Source organism: Mobula birostris, chromosome 1 (assembly GCF_030028105.1).
Source record: "Mobula birostris isolate sMobBir1 chromosome 1, sMobBir1.hap1, whole genome shotgun sequence".
Taxonomy (NCBI): Eukaryota; Metazoa; Chordata; class Chondrichthyes; order Myliobatiformes; family Myliobatidae; genus Mobula; species Mobula birostris.
In genome coordinates this window covers 197,772,870-197,791,440 of record NC_092370.1, presented here as the reverse complement: position 1 = coordinate 197,791,440, position 18,571 = coordinate 197,772,870, and the positions used below count along the sequence as shown (strand labels likewise).

General features: G+C 37.9%; 1 protein-coding gene across 1 annotated transcript in view; it reads left to right on the top strand.

Moving 5' to 3' along the window:
- The first annotated feature begins 3,785 nt into the window (after positions 1-3,785).
- psma3 (proteasome 20S subunit alpha 3) overlaps positions 3,786-18,571 on the top strand; it is a 36,585-nt gene continuing 21,799 nt past the window's right edge. Inside the window, exons 1-3 of the mRNA XM_072268073.1 lie at positions 3,786-3,896; positions 15,753-15,835; positions 16,358-16,481. Coding sequence (XP_072124174.1) covers positions 3,876-3,896; positions 15,753-15,835; positions 16,358-16,481 — 228 coding nt within the window. The 5' untranslated portion in view covers positions 3,786-3,875. The remainder of the gene's footprint in view (positions 3,897-15,752; positions 15,836-16,357; positions 16,482-18,571) is intronic.

The window sequence follows — 18,571 nt, the reverse complement described above, 5'->3', positions numbered from 1 at the left end:
TGAGATATTAAAATTTTTGAATCTTATTTGAAAGTTAGGCCATCTTCGTTCCTCAAGGAAAATGGCAGTAGTAGTGCCTAGTCTAAAACCTGGGAAACTTCCATTGGATCCCTCAAGTTATAGGCCTTTTATCATTAATGTTTCATTTATGTAAACTTATGGAATGTTTGGTAATAGAACTTTTGAATTATATTTTGGAAAAGAGGGGTGATATAGCATTTTATCGGAGTGGATTTCAGAAGGGTAGAATGCCATTTGATTCAGTTTTATGTTTGGAAGATGATATTAGGAAAGCACAGGCAAATAAAGAAATTGTAACTGCAGTGCTTTTTGATATTGAAAAGACGTGAGATATTGTGGAAGGAAGGATGTTTGATTAAATTATGGAAATTAGGAGTGAGGGGAATTGTATATCTTTTCTGTGATTTTTTTATTTGGACCGATCTATGTAGGTGAGGGTAGGCAAGGTATACTTGGGTTTCTATGAGATAAAGAATAGGTTACCATAAGGCAGCATTATCTAATATTATGATTAGTGATATTTTCTCTCAGGTAGGTCCTGAGGTCAGTAAATCACTATATGCAGATGATGAAGCTTTATGGAGGAGGTAGAAATTTCTATTTTACTATATAGGGTGCAATTAGTGATTAGCAAGGTTGAACAGTGGGATTTAAGATTTCAGTAGCTAAAACTCAAGTTATGTGTTTTACAAAGAGGATTAATAGGCTTGCGCTTGATTTTAAATTATATGGTCAATCTCCTTAAGTGTCAGTGGTACAATTTCTATCATCGGACTAGATATGTCCAAGCATCATCCCCGAAGAAGATGGCAGAGATTGTCATCAAAATGTCAGTTATAATCCATACCTGTACCTGGCTGGAAGCCTGAGAAGAGTTTATCAAATGATCATTTTGTTAAAGGTGTGTTTGGAGGACTGTTGGGAACATCAGAAGAAGAGTGTTTTTAGTTTTGGGTGGCTAGATTCTTATCATGCTAGGAATATGGGCTTGTTGGATCATGCAATATGTCCCACTGTAGTTTCTCGGTAACCCGTCTTGTTTTTTCCAATGACCTTAGTCGATTTTAGGTTACACAATTTAATAAAATCTAAGGATTCTGTTATGCCTGAATCTGTTGGTTCTTCAATATATTAAGGAAAATTATATTGTTAACCATTCTTACAGAGGGATCAAAAGATAATTTAACTGGGAATGTAGGTGTGGCTGTTTTTGAGCTTGAATTACGGGTAACAATAAAGAAACTACTTACCAACCATATATCAGTATAAACAGCTGAATTGGTTACCATCACTTTGGGCTTATAGTGGATGGAGGAAATTTGTCCTTACAAAGTTGCAATTTCTTCAGATTCCTTTTCAGTTTTGATGAGTCTTAGAACAGGTCATTCTAGCAATAGGTCAGATTTACTGTTGGAAGCTCATCAAACATTATTTCATATTCAAAGTATTAGTTTACATGTTTGCTTCTTGTGGATCCCTGCACATAGAGCCGTTGAGGGGGATGAGCGGGTTGATTATTTAGCTAAAAAAGCTGTTTAAAAACTCAACAGTAGACATAGTCCTTCCACTTGGCAAATCAGAAGCTAAGGGGTCGGTGTGGCTAAGAAAAAGGGGGTTGTAGCAATACATGTGGGGTAGTGGGCATAAGAGGAGACCCCTTTATAGAATACACAAAACTGCTGGGTTGATGGGAAAAGGGGGTAAAACAAGAAGGGAAGGAATTATGTTGACATGACTTGAAATTGGGCACACGATGCTTAATTATTCATTGTATCTTGGGGAAACATCATTCTGGGTTGTATAGATCTTGTCATCATTATGAAATGAAGATATATTATTACAGTGTGAAGCATATAAGGTTGAAAGAAATCAAATGCAGGCTTCATTACAATCTTTGGGACTTGATAGTTTTCATTTTAAAAATTTGTTAAGTTATGGGAATTACTTTAATTCACAGTATCATTTTTCACTACTTACAATCTATAGGGTTTTCTGGGGTAATTTAGCTTTCATTTGAAGAAAGTATTAAGGGTTTTCCCCCAATTCTCTACACCACACTCCAGTCCAGTTGGTGGTGGTAATTGGATTGGATTGCCAACCACCATTAAAAGTCAGAAGAAGGTCAGTTATTGTTCAAACCAAACTTTAAAATGGAAGAAATGTGATCTAAGTGACTGAGTGTAGAATGATTGTTGGTGCCAGATGAGGTGGTTTGATTATCTCAGAAGCTGGTGATTTCCTGGGATTTTCCACACAATGGTCTCTACAGTTTACTGAGAATTGTGCTAAAAACATCCAGTGAGCAGCAGCTCTGTGGGCATAAATGCCTTCTTAATGAGAGAGGTCAGAGGAAAATGGTCAGACTGGTTCAAACTAACAGTAACTCAGATAACCAGTGGTGTGCAGAAGAGGATAAGCTGCAGTAGACCAGAGAGGTTTCACTCTGAACCTGATAAAGTGGCTACTGAGTGTAGATAGATTGAGTGAGTGGGCTGAACATTAGCAAATAGAGTTTAATGTGGGGAATGTGGTGAAATATGAGGTTATGCACTTTGATAAGGGAAATCTAAAAGCAAGTATCTAAATAGTGATAAGAGTATAAAGCAAGTTAAATACAGAGAGATCAAGGTACAGTATTCTTGTGTCTGAAGCACAAAAAAAGCTAACAGGCAGGTCCAACAAATAGTGAAGAATGGAAATGGTGTTTTTCCTTCTTTTCAAAGGGGTTGAAGTTTTGGAACAAGATAATTTTGTTACAATTGCACAGGGTGTTGAAGTTCTACCTAGAATATTGTTTTGGTTTCTTTACCTAAAAAAAAAGTTTAAATATTACAGGACGTACTAAGGAAGCTCATTAGTCTAATTCCTGGAATAAGAGGACTTTCAGATAAAAAGTGACGAAACAATTTGGGCCTGTATACCTTGGAGTTTAAAAAAAATGAGGTGAGCTTATTCAAACATAAATTATCTTAAAGTGGCCCAGCAGCATAGTTATTTCAATATTTTTCACTACTGGAAGAGTCTTAAAGATGTCGTAATTAGAAGTGCCATTTAAAACTGAGACACAGAAATTTTTCCATCAGAGTACTACCTAGATTATTATAAATACTTAAAATGGAGGTGACTAACTATTTGACAGGTCGAGAAATACAGAGGTTTGGAGAACTCTCACAGAACAGAAATAGAGATCAGATGTTATCATAGTAAATAGTGACGCAGGTTTTATGGGCCCGATGTCCTATTGCTGCTCCTATTTTCTTGTGTTCATGAATGAAAACGAAGACGCAGTAACACAAGCAATTTCTGGGAGGAAATAAGTATCGTTTAGAAATCCGAACTATATTTTTCTGAAACAAAATGCAGTTAGAACCCTGCAAGTCAGGCAGTAGGGGAATAAACAGTCGACGTTTCTGGCCGAGGCACTTCATCAAGACTGTGTTCATTTCTCTCCACAGATGCTGCCTGATTCTCAAAGTTCTTCCAGCATTCTGTGCGCATTGCTGCAGATTTACCGCATCTCTGCTGCCTCAGATTTCTCTGAAACAAGGATACCTGCCTGTAAGGTTGTCTAGTTCTCATCGACTGACAATCTTATTCATAAAATTGACTACAAGAAATTGAATGCAGTCAGTACATTTTCCTCCAGAGGATTTCAAACATCGCAGGCACTTTGCTCCGGCCTGGGATTTCCTCCCGTCAGGCGTCAGTTCGGCCCCAGCGTGTACGTGCTGTTAATAGGCGCGGGGGTTTGCGGCCCGCGTCCAATCAGAATGCACGTTATTGGTGAAGCGGTCGGACCGGTGGAAAGGGAAGCGGCGGTTTGAGTTAGATTCTTGTTATATTCTTGGTCCGGAATGAGCTCCATTGGTACCGGGGTGAGTAGATGGGCACGGTGGGTTTATTTGGGATGCAATTGAGCCGTCTAGCAGGGAAATGGTTTTGAGAGTTGGGTGTGGGGGTTGATAATTGGGGTTTGGGCCTGCCGTGGGCATGGCTGCACGGTGCTGGGCCCTGGGCAACCGGGCTTCCCCGGACTCTCACTGCCGTTCTGTTCGTAGTAACGCGGCAGACACCGGCAGATCGGGGAGTCGGGCACCGCAGATAACTTGACTGTGGGCTTGACCCGATTGTCGCGATTCTGCGAATGAAGTTGCTGAGTCACTTAAAGGTCCGTAATGAAAGCGAAATCGAGGACATGGACTCGGCTTCGCTGATGAAGCTAAGTAGCAAATTATTGCTGAGATTGTGAACAGGGTGGAGAAGGCGAACTAATGTTGAACTGATGTAAATTTCATGTTGAAAATTCTGCTTCCCGAAATCTATTCGTGTTTAAAAATTCCCAGGAGTGTTGATGGCATTTGTTTATGTACATTCTACGTTGATAGATTCATTTTTATAGCCCAGTTTATTGTGGCAACTAAACATCTGTATTTTAAAATTATATACATTCCCAATTTTGTATGTTACCAGTTTTTTTCCCACTTGTGTTGGACGTCATTTATGGAATTTTCGTCATCATTTGTTAGGCACTGGCAAAGGTCGATTTAATACTGTTGTATGAAACAGTGTACAAAATTACATTTTTAAAAATCTTGAAAGAAGAGATTCAGCTGACTCTATGCAAGCATAATTTTCTCTGGTCCCTCTCCCTATAGAACTACACTTTTCTCCTCTTAGGTTCTCAGTTTTCTTGTGAATACCTTGATGAATCTAATTCTGCAACATCACTTATGATGGATTCCAGATTCTGAACACTTGTATTAAATTGATCTTCAACTTATAATTAATTTCTTAATGTAAAACTAATCTGCCTGTATTTTTAGTTTCAAAGTAAATCGATGTTGTCTGACTGACAAATGGTACATACTGGAATATTATAGTATTTGTTTCAATAGCATGTAGAAATGTGCTTAGCTGGGAATTTGATAATTGGAATAGCATTATCTGTTTGAGTAAGGAAGGTATTTCGTGCAGAGGAAAAAGGGAGCTTCAATTCAGAACCAAGATCCAGTGTTTGCATGTGCAGAGGCTGATCTTCGATGTTGATTTATTTGCTCCATAGAAGAGAACAGGCCTTGCCCTAAGCATTTCAAAATAAAGTTCCTTAGTGAACCTGCTCCCACAGTATAACTTTTACAAAAATAACATTTGCATTTGTACCTTGGTGATTGGAGGTACTGATGTGTTGTCATGGAAGCCAATTTCTTGGTGAAGGCCGACATTGATGAAGCAGTTTCACTCATCTCTACAATGATGAAGTGCTTTGAGAGGTTGGTTATGGCTAGAATCAATCCCTGCCTAAGCAAGGACCTGGACCCACTGCAATTTGCTTTTGCCACTTTAGGTTTACAGCAGATGCAATCTTACTGGCTTTCTACTCGGCCTTGGATTACTTGGACAATTGTAATGCCTATGTCTGGCTGCTGTTTTTTGATTACAGCTCGGCGTTCAACGCAATCATACCCTCAGTTCTAATCAGTAAGCTCTAAAACCTGGGCCTTTGTACCTCCCCTTACAACTGGATCCTTGACTTCCTCATCAGAAGACCACAGTCTGTGTAGATCGGAAATGACATCTCCTCCTTGCAGTCGATACTGGCATACCTCAAGGATGTGTGCTTAGCCCACTGCTCTACTCTTTCTACACCGACTGTGTGGCTAGGCATAGCTCAAACACCATCTATAAATTTGCCAATGACACAACTATTATTGGTAGAATTTCAGAGTGACAGGGAGGCGTACAGGAGCAAGATAGATCAGCTGGTTGAGTGGTCAACAGCAAATCTTGCACTCAACATCAGTAAGACCAAGGAATTGATTATGGACTTCAGGAAGAGGAAGTCGAGGGAACACCTACCAGTCCTCATCAAGGGATCACCAGTGGAAAGGGGGAGCAGTGTCAAGTTCCTGGGTGTCAACATGGGCACCGTGGTAGCGTAGTGGTTAGTGGGACACTATTACACTTCCAGGTGTCGGAGTTTGAAGCTCAATTCTGATGACATCTGTAAGAAGTCTGTACATCCCCTCAGTGGGATGTATGGATTTTTTCCGGCTGCTCTGGTTTCCTCCCACAGTCCAAAGATATTCTGGTTAGTTGGTCATGGTAAATTCTCCCATGATTAGGCTCGGGTTAAAATGGAGGTTGCTGGGTGGCATGGCTTGAAGGGTCTGTTCCATGCTGTATCTCAAAATCAGGGGTTCTTAACCTTTTTTATGCCATGGGCCCCTTCTCAGAGTAATGTATTTAAATATATCAAATAAATATATAGGATACAAAAGAAATCAATTATATTGAAATATGAGTAACAACATCTTTTCTTTTTTCAATATTTTTATTGATTTTAGGAATACAGGTTTCCCCTGCCATCTGAAGGTAGAGCGTTCCTATGAAACGGTTCGTAAGCCGAAATGTCGTAAAGCAAAGAAGCAATTACCATTTATTTATATGGGAAAATTTTGTGAGCATTTGCGGACCCAAAAATAACCTACCAAATCATGCCAAATAACACATAAAACCTAAAATAACAGTAACATTTAGTAAAAGCAGGAATGATATGATAATTACACAGCCTATATAAAGTAGAAATACTTTTCCACAATCATTACTGAACTGTTCTCCGTAGCGAAAATCTCACGCAAGCGCCGTCGGCAGAAAATCTCACGCAAGCGCCGTCGGCAGAAAATCTCACGCAAGCGCCGTCGGCAGAAAATCTCACGCAAGCGCCATCGGCAGAAAATCTCACGCAAACACTCTCGGCAGAAACACGACGCAAGCACTCTCCAGTAACCTTTAAGCTATGAAGCTGCCAAATCATACCAAATAACAGGATTGCGCCGTCTCTGATCTGGGCCGACAATTACATGTCGGGCGGCACCTAATTAGCATGTTTATTTCGGCTTTTTTCTTAAAGATGTGCTGTGTGCCTCCCGGCTACCTTTGCATTCTCCGCGGATCAGTATCTCTCCGTGGCCTGGGAGTTGGGGTGGTGGGATACTGGGGTGTCATCTCGTCATCGTCTGTTTCCATTAGAGCAGGCAGCTCATCTTCTCCTATGACTGCCTCAATGTCGAAGGTCGAGGTGCGGTGTCTGCTGTGGCTGATGTGGAAGGCTTGCTTGACTGCTGAGCCTCGCGCATTTTTCTATCATGCAGTTCTTTGTAAGGACTCAAACCATCCTGCAAATATCCCCTAAACCGACGTACCCTTTCAAAATTAAAGTCATACTTTATCATTACTCATTCGGTTTCGATTGTTATCCTTTTTTCTTCCAATTGCATCAGCTCTTCATCTATCAGATCTTGGTCATGGGATGCCAAAACCTCTTCAACATCATCTTCGTCAACTTCCACAAGCCACACTCACTTTGTCCTTACTTCGTTCACCACGATCGAAATGCTTAATTATGTCTAGTCTTACGCTAAGTGTAACACCCTTATGATCTCTTTTAGGCTTTTTCAATACCATAGAACTCATCTTGCAAACGACTGCTCACAGGCATGTGTTTAAGCAATGCCGGCGAGAATGCAGTTCCGAATCCGGGGAGAGCGGCTGCTCAGGGCGCGGGCTGCCTTTTATCGCGCACTGATTTTTTTTTGTAACAGTGAAAACACCTTCTGAAAGCGAAAACAGGGTACTAATGTAGGTCTTTCGTAACAGTGAGGTTTCGTAAAGCGAGCATTCAAAAAGCGAGGGGCACCTGTACAGAGTCCAAGAGAATACATATTATAAAACAAAAGAAAAAATATAATAATACCAGGTACAGTATATTGAATCACATTAACGAACTCCTTACTCTATATTCATATAGATTAGATTAATTAGTGTATTAGAATATAAACAATTTTATTTTTTAAAAAATCTACACCCACTACCAAAGTCGAAGCTGTTTGGGGGAAAAAAGAAAAAAAGAACTTATCAGATAATAAAATATACTAATAACCAACTTCTGTACTTTAACAAGAAGTCAAAGATTATGAAAATAATTTTAAAAAGGCCATAACATCTTGTAACCACTGAGCATGATTAGGCAGAACAGCATCCTTCCATTTAGACAAAAGTGCCCTTCTATCCATAAGAGAGATAAAAGCCAGAATGTGCAGATCAGATGTCTTCAAAATGATATCTTTCCTTCCAGCAACACCAAATAGGGCAGTCAAAGGATTAGGCTTAAAATTTACTTTAAAGAGTACAGAAAAAGTTTGGAATACTTCCTTCCAATATTTTCCAAGACTTGGACATGTCTAAAACATATGAATAAATGAAGCTTCTCCATTGTTACATCTATCACAGTAGGGAGATATATCCATATAAAAATGAGATAACTTATCCTTGGTCATATAAGCCCTATGAACCACTTTAAATTGTAGGAGGGAATGACGAGGACATAACGATGAAGTATTAATCGATTTAAAAATCTCATTCCAAGTTTCTTCAGAAATTGAGGGCTGTAAGTCTTGTTCCGAAAGATTTTTAATTTTGTCTAAAGAATAATTTCTCATTCCCAACAACATATCATAAATACTGGATATTGAACTATTATAGAATGATTGCATATTAAGAATTTCATCTAATACGTATATGAGATCGCAGAAAATCCCTAATATGTAAGTACCAAAAAAAAAGGGTTTTTAGTAAATTATATTTAGTTGACAATTGTTCGAACGAAGAAAGATTTCCTCCCACAAACAAATCCCGGAAACATGTAATGCCCAATCTTTCCCATTGTTTAAAAACTACATCAGCCATAGAAGGCTTAAAAAAAAAATTTTTTAAAATGGGACTAGAAAGGGAAAATCCCAATAAACCAAAATGTTTCTAAATTGTATCCAAATCCTCAAAGTATGTTTGACTACCACATTTTCAGTTCTTACTTAAGGATAAAGGAAGTGAAGATCCCAAAAGGGAGATGATAGAAAATTTATTAACCGAATTAGCTTCTGAAGAAACCCACCTGGGACAGTCCTCGTGATTAATATAGTATAACTGCAGTGAAATCAGCTCTGGACTCGGGAGCAAAGGTTCCCGAGTTCGAATCCAGGTCGGGCCACCCCCGAGCACGCTTTTCATCCGTGCTGGGTTGAGTGTCGAGCTAGCCGCTTGACCTCGTAAAAAAACATGGGGGTCGTGTCAGGAATGTTCATAACGTGACCCTGACACCACATGCCAGACAAGAATGGCTGAATGTCTGGTATGACACACTTTTAAAAAAAAACCAAAACGTGAGATTCCGTATATTAGCTGCCCAGTAATAAAACCTAAACCTCCATTCTTGTTAACTTTCTGGAGATGGACTTTATTTAATCGAGGATGTTTATTTTTCCATATGTAGGAGGATAAAATAGAGTCCAGAGAGTCAGAAAAGGATTTAGGAATAAAGACGGGTAATGCCTGAAAGAGGTATATAAATTTAGGTAAAACATTCATTTTAATAGAATTAATTCGACCAATCAATGATAACAAGAGGGGTGACCAACTTGATAATGTTCTTTTTATATAATTTAATAAAGTAAGAAAATTTTCTTTAAATAAGTATTTATAATTCTTAGTAATTGTTACACCCAAATAAGGTTTCTTACAATTTTAAAAGGAAGGTTAATATCAGTTAATAGCAAATTATTCAAAGGAAAAAGTTCACTCTTGTGTAGGTTCAGTTTATATCCAGAAAATTGACTGAAACAAGATAGTAAAATAAAAGCACAGAAGGTTAATGAAGTTTCGACATTAGAAATGTAAAGCAATATCATCCGCATAAAGTGAAACTTTGTGGATAGTACCCTTCCGTTAAATACCAGTGATATCATTAGATTCTCAAAAAGCAATAGCTAAAGGTTCTAAAGCCAGGTCAAAAAGCAAAGGACTTAAAGTGCAACCTTGTCTGGTTCCATGTTGAAGTTTAAATGGTTTAGAATTCTGAGAATTAGTAAGAACCTGAGCAAAAGGGGATAAATACAGTAATTTAAAGTTGGACCCAAAATTAAATTTTTCTAGGATTTTAAATAAATAATGCCATTCAACCCGATCAAAAGCCTTCTCAGCGTCTAAGGATATCACACACTCCGATATCTCCTTAAGAGGAAGAATAAATAACATTTAATAGTCGACGAATATTAAAATGAGAATATTGGTTTTTAATTAAACCAGTCTGATCATCAGAAATGATAGATGGTAAGATATTTTCCATCCTACGGGCCAGAACTTTAGATAAAATTTTAGCATCAACATTAAGTAAGGAAATTGGTCTGTATGAAGAACATTCAGTTGGGTTCTTATTTTTTTTTAAGGATAAGTGAAATAGAAGCTTCATAAAAGATTGCAGCAACCTACCTGACTTAAAAGAATCTGAAAAAACTGAATATAAATGAGGTATAAGCAAAGAAGAAAAAGCCTTATAAAATTCTCCAGAAAATCCGTCAGGACCGGAAGCTTTCCCTGAATGCAGTGAACGTACAGCCTTGGCTATATTTTCATGAGAAATACATTGATCCAGCTGTTTTCGGTCATCAACTGAAAGCGTAGGGATATTTATTTGGTCTAAAAAATTATCCATTACAGTATTATCTTTAAGAAGATCAGAACTATAAAGTTTGGAATAATATTCTCTAAAAGTATCATTTATTTCTAAATAATCAGTTGTCCTAATACCGTTAGCTTTATAAATTTCTTTAATCTGTCGTTTAGCACTAGGAGTTTTAATTTGGTTAGCCAATAATTTACCTGTATTATCTCCATGAATATAAAATTGACTTTTATCCTTTAGGAGTTGAGTTTCAATAGGGTATGTTAATTAAAAAATCATATTTAGTTTTAATTTCAACCCATCTTTTATATAAAACAGGATCTAAAGTCAAACAACACACATCAAAGTTGCTGGTGAAAAAAAAAGTCAAAGCATATTCTTCATCTAATTGTTTCAGCTGATTGGCTAAATTAATTCTCTCTTTATTAGCTTTTTTCTAACATTTGCAGTGTAAGAAATGATTTGTCCTCTAATATAAGCTTTAAAGGCATCCCATATGACGAGGATAGAAGTCTCCTCCACCGTATTCTCAAAATATTAAAAAAAATAAATTTGTGATAGTAAGATATGTGCTTTAGTTACACATTAAATAACAAGACTACATTTTAAAATATAGGCAAGTTTAAATTTTAAATTTTAAAGACTTATCAGTGTGAAGTTATTAGTTTAATAAGAGCAATAAACTGTGAGGTGATCTTTGACAAAGCAACTTGCATGTCATATTTACAAGGTGAAGATAGACTTCTCTCAAGGAACACCAGAATTTTTGAAGGCTCTTTGAGTTAAACTGCAAGAAGTTTTGTTTTGTCCTAAAATCAATGACGTCACCTTTGGCTAGATTAACATTGTCGATACATTTATATCAGAAAGAAAAGGATTGCGGATCCGTGGTTGAACTTTAATGCCATCAAGATGGAAATAACTTTTGAAATAGTTCTAAAGTGTTTCCAGGTGTTCACAGATGTCTCGCTTCTAAGAAATTGACAGAGAATTTTGTTTCTCATCTCTTATCTTGGTAAAGCACTTCTCCAGCATTTCAAAGTTTGCAAAGTGTTAGCCTCTACTGTCTGCTTCCATATTGGCAGCTAGACAAGGAAGATTGTAATTTTTCAGTAGCATTGATAATGGTGACTTCACGACCTTGAATTGACAGATTTATTTCTTTCCCATGGTTAAAAATATCTGCCAGGTAAGCCAACCCATGGATACAGTCCTTTTTTTTTCCAAACTGTTCCAAGAGTGGGTTTTCTTTTTCTTTCAGAAAATGTGAAACTTCTGCCCTTGGTTAGAGGTTAGTGAAAGTAAAGATGTAAAATTTTTCTCCATTAAAATTCATGGGCTTCCAGAATCTATCCACAGACCCCCCCTGTTAAGAACCCCTGCTCTAAATTAAATAAATAAACACCTCTGAGGATCTATCCTGGGTCCAACATATCGATGCAGCAACAAAGAAGGCATGACAACAGCCATGTTTCATTAGGAGTTTGAGGAGACTTGGTAGGTAACCATAGACACTCACAAATTTCTATAACTGTACTGTGTAAAGCATTCTAACTGATTGTATCACTGTCTGGTATGGAGGGGCCATGGCACTGGATCAGAGAAACCGGCAGAAAATTGTAAACTCGGTCAGCTCCCTCATGGGACACTTGCTGAAGAGTCTCGGCTCGAAATGTCGACTGTACACTTTTCCATAGATACTGCCTGGCCTGCTGAGTTCGTCCAGCATTTTGTGTGAGTTTCACAGAGGAAAGCTCTATTTCCATTCATTCAGTTCTGGTTGGTGAGCTAAATCTTCTGCTGACTGATACTAGACTTCTAAATTGGATACTCCAGCACAGCTAGATGTCACTAGGAAGACAAAAAACACTTCAAGGATGTTTTTGTAGGCTCTTTGGAAATGTAATATCTTTCTTACTTAAAGCAATGTTTGGCCCATGAGTGATTACAAATGATAAATGAACATTGATAACCTTGAGTCTTTTCGTTAAGAACACGAAAACCTGGTGAAGAAATGTAATATCTCCCATTGACCCAGTCATCCATCCTCTCCAACAGACACTTGCCCCTATTTTTGGCAGGGGCTGCCCATTCCGTGTAGGCATCCTCGTTTTTTTTCCACCCTTCCGCCTTTTCCTTCTCCCTGGGCCTCCTGTCCCATGATCCTCTCATATCCCTTTTGCCAATCACCTGTCCAGCTCTTGGCTCCATCCCTCCCCCTCCTGTCTCCTTCCATCATTTTGGATCTCCCCCTCCCCCTTCCACTTTCAAATCTCTTACTAGCTCTTCCTTCAGTTAGTCCTGACGAAGGGTCTCGGCCCGAAATGTCGACTGTACCTCTTCCTAGAGATGCTGTCTGGCCTGCTGCGGTCACCAGCAACTTTGATGTGTGTTCCATGTAGGCCTTGTCAGTTATTTCTATGCCCATAAAACTGGAATGGAATCAAATGACCTTCAGTCCCTGTGAAAAGAAAGGAAACTGGTAGGTAACATAGAAATTCATGGCACAGTCTGAAAATTATAATATGCAAATACTTAAGTATCTTGGAATCAGGTTGATTATCACTGGCTTATGTCATGAAATTTGTCATTGAGCTGCAGCAGTACAGTACATGAAAATTACTGAAAGTTACAATAAATAGTGCAAAAAAGGAATAGCAAGTTTGTGTTCATGAACCATTCAGAAATCTGATGGTTGAGGGGAAGAGGTTGTTTCTAGAACGTTGAATGTGGATCCCATTCCTCACCTCTGATGGTATAATGAGAAGCGAGCATGACCCAGATGGTGATGAACGCCATCGTCTTGAGGCAGCAACCTTTGAAGATGTCTTCGATGGTGAGGAGTGTTGTGCCCATGGTAAAGTTGGCTGAATCTACAACCCTCTGCAGCCTCTTTTGATACTGCACATTGGAACCTCCACATCTGGTCATTTACCTAGGGAAGAGATCCTCCTAAATTTAATTCTGACCCAAATTTTAATACCAGGAGCTTGCACAAAAATTGTCAGAAGTGGAAAGTGATTTTAGCATTTGCCCAAAGCGATGATTTTAGGAATAGTGGATTCTGTTTCTTGCCTATTGCAGGAAGGATCTATACCATTGGTAGTAATTTGGTGCACATTTTATGCTGTTTGGAGTTGAGAGGCAAAGGAAGTAGCTACACTTCACCTGAACTAATCTGTTCCCCAAACAGTGAATGTAATGTTCACCGTTTTAGTGGCCACACTACAGGAAGAACATAGTGTGTGTAAAAGTTTTTTTGGGATTTTGTCTGAAATGGAAGGCTATAGTCATAAGGAGAGATTGGGTTTATTCTTACTGGATAGATCTTAAGATAAAATAGGATAAAGGCTTAAAGAAACAAGACGAAGATGATGGGGATCTGAATAGTTACGGACCAAGTAAAGTGCATTTTGCTAAAGTCTATAACAAATTAAATATTGGGTTACCATGAATGAATGTTTAAAGAAAAAACTAAACTAAAACTAAGGTGGTTGTTCATCGTGTCAGATGATGACAAGGAACCTATGTGGGGAAAAGTGGAAAAGCTGTTGTATTGGGATAGTTTCATTCTCTTGACCTTGAAGGTCTGGGTTCAGTGGTATGACCTGGCATCTTCCTTGGTTGCAGTAGATGACCATGACTACTTCTGTGCTTCATCATGTCTTTTGCTGTCCATGGAGCACTGCGGAACCACCTTCCTGACCATTGCATCTCACTGTAGATCTCATCTGCCCAGTCCATTGGAGCTGACTTCACATGCTAGGACAGCTGTGTCCCTATCTTACCAGAGTACATAGCCTCATACTAAGAAATACTAAAGGAGAAAAGGAAAGTCTACTAGCAGTCCTTGTGAAAGAAATGTGCAGTAATTGCTACAGTTTTTTTTAAAAGATAATTTTGCAGACTGAAAAAAGGGATAGAAAGGTAGGAAAAAATAGACAAACCTGTAAATTGAAAAGATAACCCCTTAAGGGCTGATGGCATGCATTCATGAATACTTAAACTAGGGATGAGTTAGAAACACTAGTTTATATTTTTAAGCATGGCCTTTTAGAATAATTCCAGAGGACTGGGTAGTTTGCTGATTTTTAATGAAAGGACTTTGACAATGAAATGTTCACTTGATTTCTTTCTCCATAGATGCTGTTTGATCTGATTTTTTTTTGGTGTTTCCTGTTTTGTTTTTTTACTACCACAGCATTTTTATTTCTGTTTGTTAGCTTATTTAGAAGAAGAGGGTTGGAAGCTATAAACTAGTAATCTATATGTCATTTTGTTAAAATGCTTTTGAATATAGAGTGAATACCAGATTTAACTAGCAGCCGAAAGTACATCAATGGGGGTGAGAGGGGGAGGCTGAATGGATTTCAAATAATAAAGAGATACTTAAGCTAATGGAATTATTTCGGAGAAATGACAGAATAAACATAAATCAGTATCTGCCATGTAGTTGAGTTTCAAAAAGCCTGGTTTGACAGATAAAGGTATGTAAAATTGGGATTACAGCTGAATGGATAGCAATTTGGCCTAAATAGAAAGTGGACAGTAACATTAAATCATGTTGGAGAATGATTTTAAAAAGCACTATTTCGTTATGATCTTGGCACCACTGTTGAACTTACAGAAAAATGATATCAAAATATGTAGACAATACTAAACTTGGCTACTGAGGAAGAGTTATGTAATTCAATAAAATAAGTTTAGAACTGAGCAGTTAAGTAACTTTGAAGTGGTAGATTTTGGTAGGAAGAACAAGCAATGCCTTTAAGTGCAGACAGGGCATAGAAGCAAGGAAGAAAGTGCACAAATAAAGTCTTAAAATGCAGCAAGAGTGAGTGAGAGAAAATTCAGCTATTGGGAAAGATTGCATATGTTGGGCCTTTTTCATTCCTACAGTAAGAGACGGATGATGTGAAAAGTCTTAAAATATTTAATTGAATAGATGTGATGATTTCCATGAGGTTAAAATCCAAAGCCAGGGAAAAAGGAGATGATTTTTTTATTCATTTGTTAAATTGTGGCACCTACTAATTTAAGTAATTGAGGCACTTAGCATATAGCCTTTAGTTGAGACAGTTCATCTAAGGGAATTCTCAGTGGCCTATGTGGTTGGCTTCTGTCCTAATATTCTATGTAAACATTTTGTAATACTTGAATCTGAAGAGATCATTTTGATAGTTTGCTATACAAGTTGTTTTTTTTTAATTTTCAGTATGATTTGTCAGCATCAACGTTTTCTCCTGATGGACGAGTTTTCCAGGTTGAATATGCAATGAAAGCTGTTGAAAACAGCAGGTAAGGAATTCTTGAGATTTAGCAACACTTTCATAAGCTTTACCAAAGGTTAGCTAATTTCAGTTTTATTTCTGAGTGTTGATGTCTTGTTAGGGCATTGTTCCAATAGTGTTACTTTTTACAAGTGGCTGTTGTTTTAACTATGGAGAAGTGAGAGACCACACAATATGCTGTTGCTGCATATTAAATTCTGTATTTTAACCAAGAATGTGAATCTTGGAATGAATTCAATACCTAATTAACTTCAATCTTTTGGCAGTTTAATATCATTGCATCCCTGCAAAAGTTTTAAGCCACTTTGTTGTCTGCTAAATTTGATACAAGTACTTAATTATGTTCATTCTATATGATGAAAGTTGTCAAAGTCTTGATTTTCACCTTGTTAAATTTCTAAATATTTGGTTGATAGATTAGAGTTGATGTTAAATTAGGAGTAATGTTTCCTTTTAAAATGAAAGAGCACACACACATTTGTGATCTCATACTTTAATCTGTTTTTGTCCTGTTTTGTTGATTGCACAGCACAGCCATTGGGATAAGATGTAAAGATGGAGTTGTCTTTGGAGTAGAGAAACTGATTCTTTCTAAACTATATGAACAGGGCGCTAACAAGCGTATTTTTAATATTGATCGTCATGTAGGAATGGTAAGATTTTTTTAAAAACTTCCTTAAAAATAGTACTTTTAATGTTGCAATAATATCCCAATGTTTCATAATGTTATTGAACAAAACATTGCCAACCAGTCACGAACAAATAATAGGGCAAATGGCTGTTGAATGAGGTTGGTCTTAAAGACTATTAAAGGAAGAATGAGCGATGTATATTTTAGAGGAGAATTAAAGTGACAGGCAAAAGCATATTTACGAACAGTGCCAGAATTTTAAAATGGTGAACACTATTGAGGTTAATGTTAGCTGCACGTGTATGACAGACTGCTGGATGGTGTGCAAGACTATGGTGAAATTTGAAAGCAAGGTTCAGAATTTTGAAATGAATGGGAGACTGGTAGGAATTGCCAAATTCAATGGTGAAGTGTGAACAAAACTTGTAGTGGATGTTTTAATTTCCTCAAGTTAACAATAGAGTAAAGCATGCCAGGCAAGAGTGTTTTCACAAATGAGGCACTGACTAGGGTTTCAGTTGCATCTGAGCTCAACAGTGTTAGGGAGATGAAAATAAATTGCCTCATTGATAGTGAGGATGAGGTTTGAAACTCAACGCAAAATGAGATATGACACAAAGATTGGTAAATTGGCTTAGTTTTAAATAATTTATGTGGAAAAGCACAATATGCATAGTTAGAGACTGAAAACATTTTGTTTTCCCAGTATATAACCCGGATGAAACGTCCTTTAATGCAGTATTGCATATTGAACAAGTTTAGCAGATAAGCAATCTAGAATTTTTGTTGGTTGGCATTAGGTAACATTATGTTAGTCTGTAATGTGGAATGAAACATGGGCAACATAGTGGAATGGTTGTGGGAAAAGTAGATGTTAAACCTACACCAAAGACAGGAACCAAAAGATTAAGCATGGCTGGAGTTGCATCTATTTTAATGCAGGGGGTATTGTAGGAAAGGCAAATAGGCTTAGAACATGGATCAGCATGTGGAATTATGATATTTTAGCCATTAGAGAGATTTGGTTGCAAGAAGGGCCAGCACTGGCAGCTCAATGTTCCATGGTTCTGTTGTTTTAGATATGATAGAGAGGAGGTGGGATGGCATTTACTAGTCAGGGAAAATGTCACGGGAGTGCCCAGAAAGGACAGATTGGAGGCCTTGTCTACTGAAGCTATATGGGGGGAACTGAGAAATAACAAAGGGATGATCATGTTAATGTGATTATATTGTAGACCATGCAATAGTCAGTGGAATTTAGAGGATCAAATTACAGTCGGCCCTCCTTATCTGTGAGGGATTGGTTCTGGGACCCCTCACGGATACCAAAAAACACGGATGCTCAAGTCCCATAGTCAACCTGTCTAAATGCGGTGGACCTTAGGACCCAGCGGATCCCCGGACCTTATTTAAACTGTTTCAGTGCGGTGGACATTAGGACCCGGCGGCAGAGCTCTGAATCCGCAGTGTTCCTGTTCATGAAAATAATCACGATCGCGATTTACAATATAGTGGAAATAATAAAGCGATCAGAAAGAGGTGAAACGCCAACAGTCATTTGAAAAGCGTTAGACTACAGTCGGTCAACGATCAGAACAATTTTAAAGGATAAAGTGAGAAAGGCCCTGCCGGATTAAAGCTACAATTATTACTAAGCAACGCAGTGGTTTAATTATTGGGTTTTGGGGTTTTGGGTTTTTGATCCTCCACATCAACCCAGCATGGATGGAGAGTGCGCTCGGGAGTGGTCTGTCACTGGATCGAACTCGGGAATTTCTGTTCCTGAGCCCAGCGCTGAAACATATAAGTGTTTTATATGCATAGAAAGGTAAAATATATACTATACCAAGACAACCGTTTGACTAACTGACACTAAATAATACCGGATATACCTGTTCTCTTACTTAGTAAGAGAACTTCCGTTTTTTTTCCGATCCCGATCCATGATAACCTACGCAGGTCCTCCCGTATATTTTAAATCATCTCTAGATTATTTATAATACCTAATACAATGTAAATGCTATGTAAAATAGTTTGTATACTGCATTGTTTAGGGAATAATGACAAGAAAAAAAAGTCTGTACATGTTTGAACAAGAAGTTCTGGAGGAGC